The sequence below is a fragment of the Quercus robur genome, chromosome 2, assembly GCF_932294415.1.
Source record: "Quercus robur chromosome 2, dhQueRobu3.1, whole genome shotgun sequence".
Classification (NCBI taxonomy): domain Eukaryota; kingdom Viridiplantae; phylum Streptophyta; class Magnoliopsida; order Fagales; family Fagaceae; genus Quercus; species Quercus robur.
In genome coordinates, this window is record NC_065535.1 from 36,993,981 (window position 1) to 37,007,648 (window position 13,668).

The window sequence follows — 13,668 nt, forward strand, 5'->3', positions numbered from 1 at the left end:
TAGTGACAGTTCTCCTTTCGATGCACGACTCCCAAGTACATGACTAACCAATTGCGCGGATCCCAATACACGATTTCAATCACCAACTAAGAAGGCTGTTGGTTGCAAAGTTCTTCAGTTCATCCACACGATGAAGATCAAGAAGATGCTTGGTCACAAAACCCTACGGTGCACATACACAGCAACTTTTTCAAGAGAAAGAGATGAACTAAGGCAAGAACTTCGTCTCCGATCACAATTTGCTTAAACAGAGTTTGCTCAAAGCTTATGCAACTTGTGAACTGTTTGACGGCCCTTAAACTGATCCTTTTATATGTCTAGGGTTAGGAGAAAAGAAAGCTCAAAGACAAATTCACGGATCCCAAGAAAATCATATTGGAATTCTGAAAATCTTAAATCTCGACAAATAGAAGGTGTCGAGCAGCTGTCGAGCACACCGAATGTAGAACATCTTCCTTAAGCTCGATAGATGCAGCTGTCGAGATTTAATGATTTTGCACAATGAACTTGTTTTCTTGAACAGACTTGAAGGCTTCAATACTTGATCTTGAAACAAGGTTTTTTGAAGTATTTAATTAAAGACATCCTAAATCTACCCAAATACAAGTAAAGTGTGTTTTGTCAAAGGATAAGTCAATTACATAAAAGAATTACATATGTTCCTAATAAGTGAAACACATATGTCCTAACAAGTAGTACTGTAATTTAGTTCTTTGATACTTGTATCAAGTTTTTCGATTACTGCAAGTAAGTTTTCTTCAATGTCTTAGTTGTTAATTCTATTTGCATCAGTTCCATACTTCCATTATTGTTATCTTGTATTTCGTGATTAGCTCCTAGACTTAAAAAAAAATTAAAAAAAAAAAAAAAAATCCTCTTAACTAAGGCATTATTGAACCCATTTAATTCGCTCGAAGTTGTATTTGTTCCTCAAGTTAAAAATCTCTCTCTCTCTCTCTCAAAGGGAGAGAGATTCTTATAAGAGGAAAGACAATTCCTTTTATTTAAAAACCCTTACTTTTTTCTTTTTTCTTTTTTAAATAATGTGGACAATACAATAATAATTGAAATTTTACTCTATGTTTGGATTGAGAGAGATGGGAGGATACGAGGAGAGAAGAGATGGGAAGCTAACCAGAATTTACTAAATTACAATATATCCTAATGGCATTGCCCCCTATTATTTGTTCCATTTCCTCCGTTCCAAACATACCTTAGGGAATAAACATGTATTATATATTACAAAAATACAAACAACTTAATTAACATATAATATTATGGTTGTCTTGCTCCGCGATCTTCATGATGAAATACAGCTATCATGCATGCTTTGTTAAGACCTGAATGTGAATACCATCTCCAAATCCTAAAGCAAGAGTCCGCATCACCTCTCCACCCTTTATTATAGTCCACCTACACATGATTCAAATCATTTACTTCGTGTACTATATAATAAAAGTTGGGTCATAAAAGTTAAAACTATGTCAGGTGATTACTTTTTTTTTTTTTCAAGTATACTTCTTTATTAAAGAGTTATTACTTGAATTACCTAATATGGGACCTAGAAACTATTGCTGCACCAAGTGGCTTGCCCTAAGTTTCAAGAAATTTAAATAATTACTATAATTAAAAAATAATTACCAAATATCAAAAAAATTCAAATGAAATTTCACTATTCCTTTTTAATTATTTAATTATCCACCATAATTTTTTGTTTTAATAATTGAATTTTGATCTTACATATCCTGCGTCCATTATGTGACTAAATGGAAGTGTTATACATGTTTTTTTTTCCACGTGTTGAACTATAAGTATAATTAAAATAATTAATATAGTTTGTTTTAAGTAAAAATCTATTATCAAAGTTTCACAAAATTTAAACTATTATTCCAAAATAAAACTTTATGGCCAAAAGTTTTGACAAATTTAAGACAAGTTTATTATTCATTTTAGATTATTTTAATAATCTATCACGACTTTTTTAGTTTTTAAAAAAAAAAAATTCAATTTCACATAATGTGCTTTCACCACTTTACATTTAGTAATTTTGTTCCTTTATTTTTACTTTCTATATTATCATTTAATTTCAATTATATCATTATTTTATGTATGATTTTTTTATTAAACCCTGGATCGTACATGCATACTGATACTACTAATACAATTGAAAAGCCAGTTCTAGAGTGATATATATGCATGCAGTTAATTAAGACTAAGAGCTTGGAAGCACCTGTATTTGGTGACTAACACATGTAGGAAGACACCCATAAAAACCTTGCTGAAATCTGCTCCTGCACATGTCCTCATGCCTGCTCCAAAAGGTATGAAGTTCTTTGCTGTGACGTTCGCTGAGATACCCTTTTAGATCAAAGTGAATGAAATTCAGCAAAAACTAAGAAGATAGTTTTAGGTAACCCCACCAAAATTCAGTCCATGTTAGATTGGGTGATCATGCATGGTGAGCGGTGAGTGGTGAGTAATGAGTATCAAGGGTTTTTTTCAACACACCTGCCATCTCCATGGATCGAAGCTAAGAGGGTCCTCATAAATGTTTGGGTTCAGTTGAATGGCAGAAGGAACCACCATAAGACACCAGCCTTTTGGAATTGTATATCCTAAAATGAAAGTGTTTTTTTATTTATTTATCTTAATGTATAATATCAAGTATTCTTTTCATATATCAAAGATAAGAGGGAAAAAAAAAAAAAGAATCATTATGGATCAAAGATGTCGATATTGATGTTGACATCAGACCAGACCAATTTGATTTTGAGCTTACCATTTACTTCAATGTCTTGGATTGTTTTTCTCAAAATCCCCGGAAGAACACTAGCCAGCCTAAGTGATTCATTGACAACCTATTTTTCCGATTCAATGGACGGTAAGAAATGTTGTCAATAGCTAGAGCCCCTTTATTTAGGAAATTAAATAAGAAACTTAAAATATGCCCAAAAAAAAAAAAAAGTGAAATTATCTACTCACGTTATGAGTAAATGTCATAGATTTGTATTCCTTCCATGTGAGTCCAGAATTGGCATCCTCTCTACTTTTAAGAATTGCTTCATGCTCCTCCTAATTCCAAAAAAAAAAAAAAAAATTGTTCTTTTTAGTAGTATTAAACACAAAAGGGGCATTTTCTAAATCTAATTCAAGAAAATTTGGCTCCTCTTTGTGTCACTAACCGTAAATTCTTTCACCATTTTTGGCTTGTCGCTAAGTAACTTAATAGCTAATGTAAGAGTTGAGGACATAGTCTCAAAGCTGGCAAGGAGAATCCCAAACATCACATAGATTATGAATTTATCTGTCAAGAATGTTTCAGTTTTCATGTCCATCAAAATTTGATCAAGAAAATCTCCTTTGCCAATTTCGGGATTACGCTCTCTCCTCATATATTTTAGTCATCAAGTTTACCAGCTTCTGTCGATTCTGTATGACAATTGTGCCACTATATTAGATTAAATTTAAATAAATTTTAGAGTGAAAAAAAGAGATATCATATGTTTTGCAATTGAAAAGTGTTAGGTGTTTTGAAGGAATTATACCTGTAGACATTTATGATAAGCAGTACCAGGAATGTTTATAGGTAATTTCATAAATCCTTCCATGAAGTTACTAAAAAAATCATCAATATTATCTCCGGATTTCTCTGCGTCATAACTCATCAATAGTTTTGCTGTAAGTTTAAAAATCATCTGCATAAAAAGAAAGGTGATAAGTATCTTTTGTAGTAGCTATTTCAATTTCAAGTGATCAAAAAACCAAAACAAATTAAATAGTAATAATAATAATAATAAACCTAAATTCACTGTTATTGTAAATTTATCCATGCCATTATTTACTTAGATTTATTCTTTTATTTTCAAATGCAAAAAGTTTTTATAACAAATAGAATCTTTCCTCCAAACCATTTTGTAAAAATGTTCCTCCAATTCAGTACTTGACAACTTAATACTATTCACGTATGTTTTTAGTTACATGACTTAATAATCATGTGGCTATGTGACTTAATAAACAAGGATAGTCTTCTGAACTGCAACTTCATGAGTTGGAGGAGATTCCTCCGGCTCTATTTGAAGGAAAACTTTGTTATTTTGTAACTATCATGCAAATTTACAAGCATTATAAGATCCCTGGATTAATATAAGAACTTACAATTGCAAGGCTTTTCCTCACTTCCAAACTGGGTAGCTTAGACCAACCTTGCAATTTTTGACTTATCGCATCCTCTAAGTGAGGTAACAACTTGTTCTTGAGAGCCTCAGGACCAACATGACTCAAGATTGAGTTCCGAAGGTACTTATGAATATTTCTATGACTACTAACTCTTGTCATTACATCTTGGCCAATAAGCTTGTCAAAGGAGTCCATATACCACTGTTCAACCAATTTTCCTTCTTGTTGAAAAACATAATAATTGAATTCAGGATCAGATGATACCACCATTGGCCGTCCTGCCAAACTTGTCCGAAATATTGGCCCAAATCTAAAAAACATTACCAACATAAATTAAATAAATAAATTACAGATTATTTAGAACAAGATGATATATATATATATATATATATTTATATTGATGTTCATAGGTTAAACATAACCAAAATGCAAAAGATTGCATATAGCTAAAAACAATAAGTGTGCTACAATTTTTGCCACAACTTACCCATGTGGTAAACTACGGCAAAAGTTATAAAAATTGTTGTGGTAGTAGACCTTTTGAGCTAATAATGGCCCATATTTATAACAGTGAAAAAAAAAATTACTAAAGAAAACGAGTTAGGAAAAGAGAGAAGATGATTAGTTAGTCAAATGAGGAACCCATTTCAAACAAGCATAAATAATACAATCAAAGATATATGTCTCTATTGGAAATATCAACATGTGTCAATCAGTTAAGACACAAGACTCTTGAAAAAAAAAAGAAAAAAAGGTTGCATACACATTGTCGGGGGCTTACTTCATCATCCTTTTCTTGATAAAAGGTGGGATGTCCAGTGAGTTGTTTGACACTAGAAAATCAAGGGTCTCCCCAATAAGTGGGATGCCCATAGAACCAGGAGGTAATTTTCCATTACATTTAGGATTCCTCCACCTATAAACCCAATGCGTGGAAATCACAATAAGCAAGCTAATAACAGAAAGCCAAATAGACCACATCTTAAATTTGCTATTAGAATTGCTGGGGAGGAATAGAGGACCACTACTAAAGAGTATTGGTGGAACTTAAGGTTGATTCCTTAAGGAGAGAGTGAGGTTCTTTATATAGGCAAAGAATGAGATCAGTTTCCCAAAAATAAAAGATGTGGGTGCCAACTGGCAACTGGCACGTACTAGTCTTTCTTTATCCAACAAAAGAAATTTAGTAGGAGTGACGATTCCTTGTTCCCATTTGGTTCAAATAAATAATAATATTAAGCGGCGTGACCCAAAAACTTCCATTTCGGCATTCATTGAAATTTTATTTCCATGATATTATACAAACCTATAGTCAAATCATTTGAAAAACCTTTCTTATCATATCATTTATGTTTCTCTCAACAACAAAAAAAAAAATCATATCATTTTATGTTTTTCATTTTTCTTCTATAGGGATAAGCATATATAAATATAATATTATTAAACACGGACTAACTTTGCTGCTCAGGTCAGTAGGCCAATGAACTTGTACTTGTATCTAAGAAAATTTAGTTGTTGTTTAATTTAACCACTAATGTAATAGACCCAGTAAAATTGTTAGAAATCTCATATTTGTTATAATATTTTAATATCATAACAATTCTTGTAATTTCATCCCTTTAGTACTTAGTGTGCGTTTGGATTCAACTGAATCCTGCGTCCACGTTTCCAAGTTTTACGTTTTCCTTTTTTTTTTTTGCCCGCATTTGTTGACTTTGGGAGACAATATTTACTATTATGAACAGTGTATGCACTGTTCACGCACTGTGCATACATTGTTCACGTATTAAAAAATATTAAAAATGGGTCTCACGGTACTATTTACTTTCTACTCATTCATAAATGCAGTTTTGTATATATTTCTTTTTCCCACTTTAAGTTTGGTCATTTTGGTTACTTCTTATCTTGACCCGTGCTACTATTTGGTTGATGGTTTTGTATGAGGCCCTTTTTAAGCAGTTAAACTAGTACATAGATTTGGTTGGTTACTCTGCGAAAGGAGCCATTTCAACGTTGAACCTATTGAAAGTTGCAAGACTTGTTCCATTTAGTATATAGGTTTGGATTTTGAAATCCTTTACCATAAATATGAAATGGACAGTCAACATAGTTATAATCTATGCCTTTGGATGCAAACCAAAACTGCTGTAATTAGTTGTGTATACAAGTAATTACCCTTTTTTTAGTTCAATTAAAATTTTAATTTTAAAGATGCATCGTGTTCTCTCTTAAAGCATTAATTTTAAACACTAACAACTCTTGTTGAGAAAATCATTTTTGCTAGCTTCTTTTATTTTCTTTTGCTCTTATATTTTCAAAACTATTTGTGACTGTGGATGGTTTTTAATGAAACATAGAAAATCAGTGAATCAATTGTCCAATTGGGAGCACTAAAAGACGTGCAAGAAGGAAGAATGCTATTGAAAGGCATCGGTGGGGTGCCGGCCTAAGTTTCTCCGATGCTTAAGTTAGAGTTTCACATTAACCCAAATAAGTTTAAATGGTTGTAGTTTTAGAGTTTGTGACTCATACCTTGGATTGTAGGAGTCATAGTTGAATATATCCTCATTGTTAGGGTCATATTTTCTATCTATTGGCTAATCCTTTAACAAAATGCACTTTACTTGTAATTGGGTAGATCTAAGTTGGGTTTAATGTATCATCAAGTGTGTGAAGTTTACTTTACAAGTGGTTTCATTAAAGACATGAAAATTGATTCAAGAAAGAAGTGAAGAAAAGTTGTTTCGTTAAAACTCAACAATAGGCTCGACACTAGCTACTATCGAGGTTTAATGAGAGAGCTTGACACAAGCTCAATCTATCGAGACTTGCAAATTCAGAATTCTTAAATCTGAATTTCGGCCCGTGATGACTTTGATGAATAGGGTTTCTCTCTCTACAATCCTAGTCATATAAAACGCTTATTTTAAAAGTCATCAAGTACGGAAATAGAGACTCAGAACTTATATACTCTGTGAGAAGTTACTACTATTGTGCGCCTTAGGGTTTTGTAACTAAGTGCTTCCTAATCTTTAATGTCTTTGAAGTGAAGAACTTTGCAACCAACAACAATCAATTAAATTGTTGGAGTTAGTCACGTACTAGGATTTATGCAAAAGAAGAAGTCTTCTACAAGATCGAGTCCAATTGAGTATTGGAATGAAGGTCCAACTATAGGTTGGTATTTTGGGATAGGCCAGGGTAGTGGTAAGATTCCTCATACTTGTAACCGCTTGATTGTTGATTAGTGAATTCGTAGGAGTGGTGACCTGAAATTCACTCGATAGGGTTTTTGCCTTGCAAGAGGTTTTCCCCATTTGTTAACAAATCACCGTGTCATTTAATTTCCACTGCATATTATTATATTTAGTGATTTGTTTGTGCCTCTACGGTTTGCATGTAATTTGACCTAATTAATCAACTTGGGTAATTGAATTAATTAACCGAGGTCAATCTATAACCCAACACCCATGATTTCCTCATCTTTTTGTAACTAATGCACGATGGAAGGTGTTAGGAACCCCTATAGGTATATAGATAATAATTGTTGTAATATTGCATTTCGTTAGTTAGTTGATTAGTTAGTTACAATTTCAAGCATGTTAATCACATTTAACACATGTTAGAATTATTAATGCACATGGGAAATAATTGGACCATTAGGATAAGGCCATGTAGGCCAATAGAATAGTTTTATGATTCTATAAATACCTACTTGTAATCACATTTCCATCATTGAAGAATAAACCAACTCATTGCTTAAGTGCATTAGTGCATCTCTCTCTCTCTTAATCTCTTTCTTTCTCTATGGAAGGTAACTACCTCGAATTAAGTTAATTTCCCTAAAATTCTCATCAATTCCCCTATAATTCATATCCATCCCCATTAGGAACCACCGGGTTCCTAATAAGTGGTATCAGAGTCGTTCATCCTAAAGTCGTGGTTGAAACTCAATCTACAATACTTCTAGACGAAGCTATTTCCAACTTTCAAGAAGTTCGGAAACAACTTAGTATCATTTTGAAGAAATTATCTAATGTAGAAACAAGAAGACAACAACCCCAAACACTTCGGTCCAATGAGAATCATATATCAAGCATTGCTCTAGCCATAACTTTTCCAAAATCAATCAAGGTTGATTTTCCTAGGTTCAGGGGTGAAGAACATGCTGCTTGGGTTTATAAAGCAAACAAATACTTCAACTATTACAAGACCCCAGATCATGAAAAGCTTCCAATGGCCTATTTTCACATGGATGGGGAAGCATTAGTGTGGTTTGAAGATGCTAAAGATATTAGGTTATTTGTTAGTTGGGATGCCTTTGTTCAAGCACTACAAGTAAGATTTGAATCTACTGCTTATGACAATCCATTGAAGGCTACTATTCAAGAACCACCTGTTCTTGTGAGTGATCCAATGCTCATTGGCATTAGCCAAACTCATGTTTCACCAAATGAGTCTATTCATGTAATCAAGAATGAAGACATAGACTTACCACACATCTACATTAGGGGGCCAAATCTCGTTACTTAGTGACTGTCACAAAGCCAAGGAATTAGATGCTTCTTTTCTTGGTGATAGCGATGGGATAAATGATAGATTCCATAGTCGAGATTATCACAATATTATGAGAAATTGAATTCTACATCAACTTATGGTGTCCTAAATACACAAGAATGTGTTCTTGGTAGCAGCAATGCATTACTTGCCAGGTTCTTAGCCAAGATTATCATAACTTTTATAAGAAATCGAGTCTTAATTCAAGGGCTTTACATACTAGGAAGCAAGATTACTTGGTGGGAAGCAAGATTGGTAGTTCTACTTTTGATTGTACAGGGAAGAGATACGGTGTTGCTGATCTTTTGAAGTGTGCAAGACCTTTCAATATTAAGGTTGATGTGGATAGGGATATGAAAAGGAAATTACTAGCATCTCCAACGTACATGGAGTCAAGGCTATCAATTATTGGAGTTGTTAATTATGGTCTATGGAAAATTAGTGAGAAGATTCTCTATGCTGGTACCAATGTTAAGCTTGTAATATTGCACCTTCATTCATCTATATTGTTGAAGGTTAAGTTCAATACGACTGCTTTGGGTTATGCTCCTATGTCATGGGCTGTGATTCATTGCTTTGGAGCTATTCGTGTAATTAACGGTCAAGATGCTTTGGTGTATTGGGTCAGTGGCTAGTTTCCCCTAATGAAGGTGCCATTTCATAACACTACCTTATGGTCAAGGTGTTTTGAAGGGAAGGGAAATGTTAGGAACCCCTATAAATATATAGATAATAATTGTTGTAATATTGGATTTAGTTAGTTAGTTGGTTAGTTAGTTACAATTACAAGCATGTTAATCACATTAACACATGTTTAAATTATTAATGCACATAGGGAATAATATGACCATTAGAATAAGGTCATGTGGGTCAATAGAATAGTTTTATGGTTCTATAAATACCTACTTGTAATCATATTTCCATCATTGAAGAATAAACCAACTCATTGCTTAAGTGCATTAGTGCATCTTTCTCTCTTAATCTCTCTTTTTCTATGGAGGGTGACTACTTCGAATTAAGTCAATTTCCCTACAATTCTCATCAATTCTCCTATAATTCCTATCCATTCTAATTAGGATCCACCGAGTTCCTATCAGAAGGCATGGGAGTAATTGTGGTGAGATTCTCGAGATTTGTTCCTATAACTAGAGAAGGTGAATTAGTGGGAAGTTCTCTAGGTGTGATTCCCAAGACTTTCCATAAATATTTTGGCACCAAGGAGTGATCATCCTGAGGCCTAGATAATTAGTATCTTAAGTCAGACAACTAGCATTGCCAATATATGCTGGTTCCCAGTAGTGTGCTTTCATCTGAGCTATGGTCATCTGGAAGATCAGAGAAGCTGTGTGACTCGTATTGTGGGTCACCTATGATATGTGTTGGGTGGCTCAAGGCACCTATTGGACAAGCTATCTAGAGGATTTATCACAAATTCAGAAATTGAAAACTGTATATTTCATTCATTGATTTTGGAATACAAGCAATACATATATATACTGGTTTATATAGGTGTGAACACAAAACTAACAGACTAACAAACTATTACACGTGCAAGCTACAGGCCTTAACTAACTTCCCACGTGCTAACACTTAAGTGAATACTTGAACAGACTAAACTACAAGTCGTGTATACATCAACCTTCACTTATGCAGCCTTGCCGTTTATGCTCTGTTATAGAATCACCAGCTCTGTAAGTGAGTCTTTGATCTTTTGTGTTGCTGGATGCTTCTCTACTCTTGCCACTAGTCTTGGTAACTTCATCCTTACTTAGATTCTGATACTCCCCCTCAAGAGCAGCAGGTGCATGTATATTAATCATCCCCATTTTACAACTAAGAATGGAAAATTGATTATAATTCAGAGCTTTAGTGAGCAGATCGGCCAACTGACAATTTGATCTAACATGATTCAACTTAATCACCTTTTCCAACACCTTATTCCTAACCACATGACAGTCTATTTCTATATGTTTTGTCCTCTCATGGAAGACTGGATTGGAACCAATGTGCAATGCAGCTTGGCTGTCACAGAACAATAAGGCCTCCTTGTCATGATTCACACCAATATCTTTGAGAAAATACAAAATCCACACTATCTCACATGTTGCCACTGCCATGGACTTGTATTCAGCCTCAACTGATGATCTTGACACTGTGGACTACTTCTTGGATTTCCAAGATACTAAAGAATCACCAATGAAGATGCTATAGCCAGTCACGGATCTCCTAGTGTCAGGACATGCAGCCCAATCTGCATCTGCAAATCCTTTCAAATGCAAGTCTGTGTTGGAAGAAAACATAAGTCCTTTGCCCGGTTCACCTTTCAAATACTGCAACACTCTATGTGCTGCATCCAAATGGGGTCTCCTTGGCTTGGACATAAACTGACTGAGTTTATGGACAGCAAATGTGATGTCAGGTCTTGTAATTGTTAAGTACAAGAGCCTGCCCACAAGCCTTCTGTAATGACTGGGAACTTTAAGTTCTTCTCCTTCAAACTTGCTAAGTCTTAAGTTGTGCTCCATAGGGGTCTTAGCACACTTATAGCCCAATAGACCAGCATCATTGAGCAGCTCAAGGGTGTATTTCCGTTGACAAAGGGCAATTCCTTTGTCTGATCTTGCAACTTCCAAACCAAGGAAATATTTCAAATTACCCAAATCCTTAAGCTTGAACTTATCATCCAGCATGATTTTAAACTTGTCCACTTCAGCCTTGTCATTGCAAGCTATCAAAACATCATCTACATAGACTAAGAGAATCATGAAAATGTTGTCATGTCTTCTAGTAAACAAAGAGTAGTCAGCCTTGGATTGAATGAAACCAAGCTAAATTAGAGTGTTTGAAAACTTTGCAAACCATTGCCTAGAAGCTTGCTTGAGACCATAAATGGATTTGTTGAGCTTACAAACAACCTCCCCCTGGCTGTGAAACCCCTGTGGAAGAGCCATATACACCTCTTCATCCAAATCTCCATGAAGAAAAGCATTATTGACATCTAATTGACTAAGAGACCAACCCTTAATGGCAGCAACAACAAGAAGAACCTTGACAGACACCATTTTAGCTACTAGAGAGAAGGTTTCAAAGTAATCAATGCCTTTCTTTTAGGTGAAGCCCTTAGCCACCAACCTAGCTTTGTATCTCTCAATGGTTCCATCAGCCTTATACTTGATTTTGTACACCCATTTGCAGCCAATGGACCTCTTACCAGGAGGTAAGGGTGTCAAGGTCCAAGTATGGTTAGCCTCAAGTGCTGCTATTTCAGCTGCCATGGCAGCTTGCCATTGGGGATCAGAGACAGCTTGATAGTAAAACTGAGGTTCAACAAGTGAAGAAATGGCACAACAGAAGGTCTTATAGGAAGGAGAAAGATGCTGATATGACACATGAGAAGAAAGAGGGTGAGATGTACCTGACTGGGAAGAAGGCAAGGGCTGGACAGAAGTGACATTATTGCAGTGGAACTCCTATAAGTATGAAGGTCTTTTAATGGATCTAGTAGACTTTCTAATGGGAATAGGATCTGCAATAGGATCAAGGGGAGCTTCTGGGACATCATCAAGTAAGTCATTATCAATATTATGATGAACTTGAGTGATAGAATGAGGAGAAAAGGCAGAAGTGGCAGGTTGAAACAGAAAAGCCTCATCATGTAAGGGAGGAATAGGTGAAGCACATGGCAAGGGCAAGGAATTGAGAGGAATGGAACTATTGGAAGAAGACACAAAAGGGAATACAGATTCATGAAAGATAACATCCCTGGATACAAAGACAACATGAGAATCAAGGTCATAAAGCTTATAACCTTTGACATTACACGGGTAGCCAAGGAAAACACATTTTCTTGCCCTTGGTGAAAATTTGTTTCTGGTATGAACAATGGTAGAGGCAAAACACAGGCAGCCAAAGACTTTGAGATGATTGTACTCAGGGGGCTTATGAAATAAGAGCTCAAAAGGTGTTTTATCATGTAGCAAGGGAGAAGGAAGCCTATTGATGAGGTATGCAGCAGTCAAAACACAATCACCCCAAAAAGACAAGGGAACTTGGGATTGAATCTGTAAAGCCCTAGCAATGGAGAGTAGATGCTGGTGTTTTCTCTCTACAACAGAGTTTTGTTGTGGGGTATAGACACAACTAGTTTGATGGATAATGCCATGTGAACTAAGGAAATCAGTCATGGCAAACTCTTTGGCATTGTCAGTCCTAATGGCTTTAATATGTTGACTAAATTGTGTAACAATCATAGCATAAAAGGATTGAAATAAAGGTCTGACATCAGATTTGGATTTCATAAGAAAAAGCCAAGTGGCTCGGGTTGCATCATCCACAATGGTCAAGAAATATTTGTGGCCATCCAAAGTAGGAACTGAATAAGGTCCCCAAACATCCATATGAACTAAATCAAAAGCACATGCACAGATTTTATTATTGAAAGGAAATGGTAATCGTTTAAGCTTGGCCATAGGACAAATATGACAAGTCTTATTACAAAGAAATTGTAAAGAAGGAAGACTAGGACCTGAAGCTTTAAGCTTCATATCTAAAGGATGTCCTAATCTGGCATGCCAAAGAGAGGATGATGCAGAACCTGCAGAAGTTGCTGCAGAAAAAGGAGGAAAAGAGGCAGTGGACTTATGACTGCTGAAGTAATCAGCAAGGGAAGAAGGAGGAATGTGTTGGAGACTGTCACACTGTAACAAATACAAGCCATCAACAGCCTTGCCCATCCCAATCATTTTCCAAGGTAAAAGGTCCTAAATAAAACAGTAATTGGAGAGGAAAACAAGGCAATAAGGCTGAGATAATGTGAGTGTACTAACAGATAATAGATTGAAACTAAATGAGGGAACACAAAGAACATTAGTAAGTGTAAGTGGAGGGGAAAGAATAACAGTGCCAATATGAGTGACTTGAGCTGATTCCCCATTA

The 13,668-nt window shown here is 35.1% G+C and overlaps 1 protein-coding gene and 1 pseudogene across 1 annotated transcript; both read right to left on the minus strand.

The window, feature by feature from the left end:
* Positions 1 to 1,125: 1,125 nt before the first annotated feature.
* On the minus strand, positions 1,126 to 5,238 carry LOC126713557 (cucurbitadienol 11-hydroxylase-like; annotated as a pseudogene).
* A 5,654-nt stretch (positions 5,239 to 10,892) lies between these two features.
* Positions 10,893 to 11,795, minus strand: LOC126698479 (uncharacterized mitochondrial protein AtMg00810-like). The gene is made up of 2 exons (XM_050395740.1): positions 11,642 to 11,795; positions 10,893 to 11,485 (listed from the first exon to the last, which is right to left on the minus strand). The coding sequence occupies exons 1-2, from the start codon at positions 11,793 to 11,795 to the stop codon at positions 10,893 to 10,895; spliced, it is 747 nt and encodes a 248-aa protein (XP_050251697.1).
* Between the last annotated feature and the right edge of the window lie 1,873 nt (positions 11,796 to 13,668).

What these genes read in the sequence shown, in the direction of transcription:
- LOC126698479 (XM_050395740.1), bottom strand. Translation starts at nt 11,795, where the DNA reads ATGGTGTCTGTCAAGGTTCTTCTTGTTGTTGCTGCCATTAAGGGTTGG. An exon ending in CAGCCAGGGGGAGGTTGTTT is followed by an intron (nt 11,486 to 11,641) that starts GTAAGCTCAACA and finishes TGATTCTCTTAG; the next exon opens with TCTATGTAGATGATGTTTTG.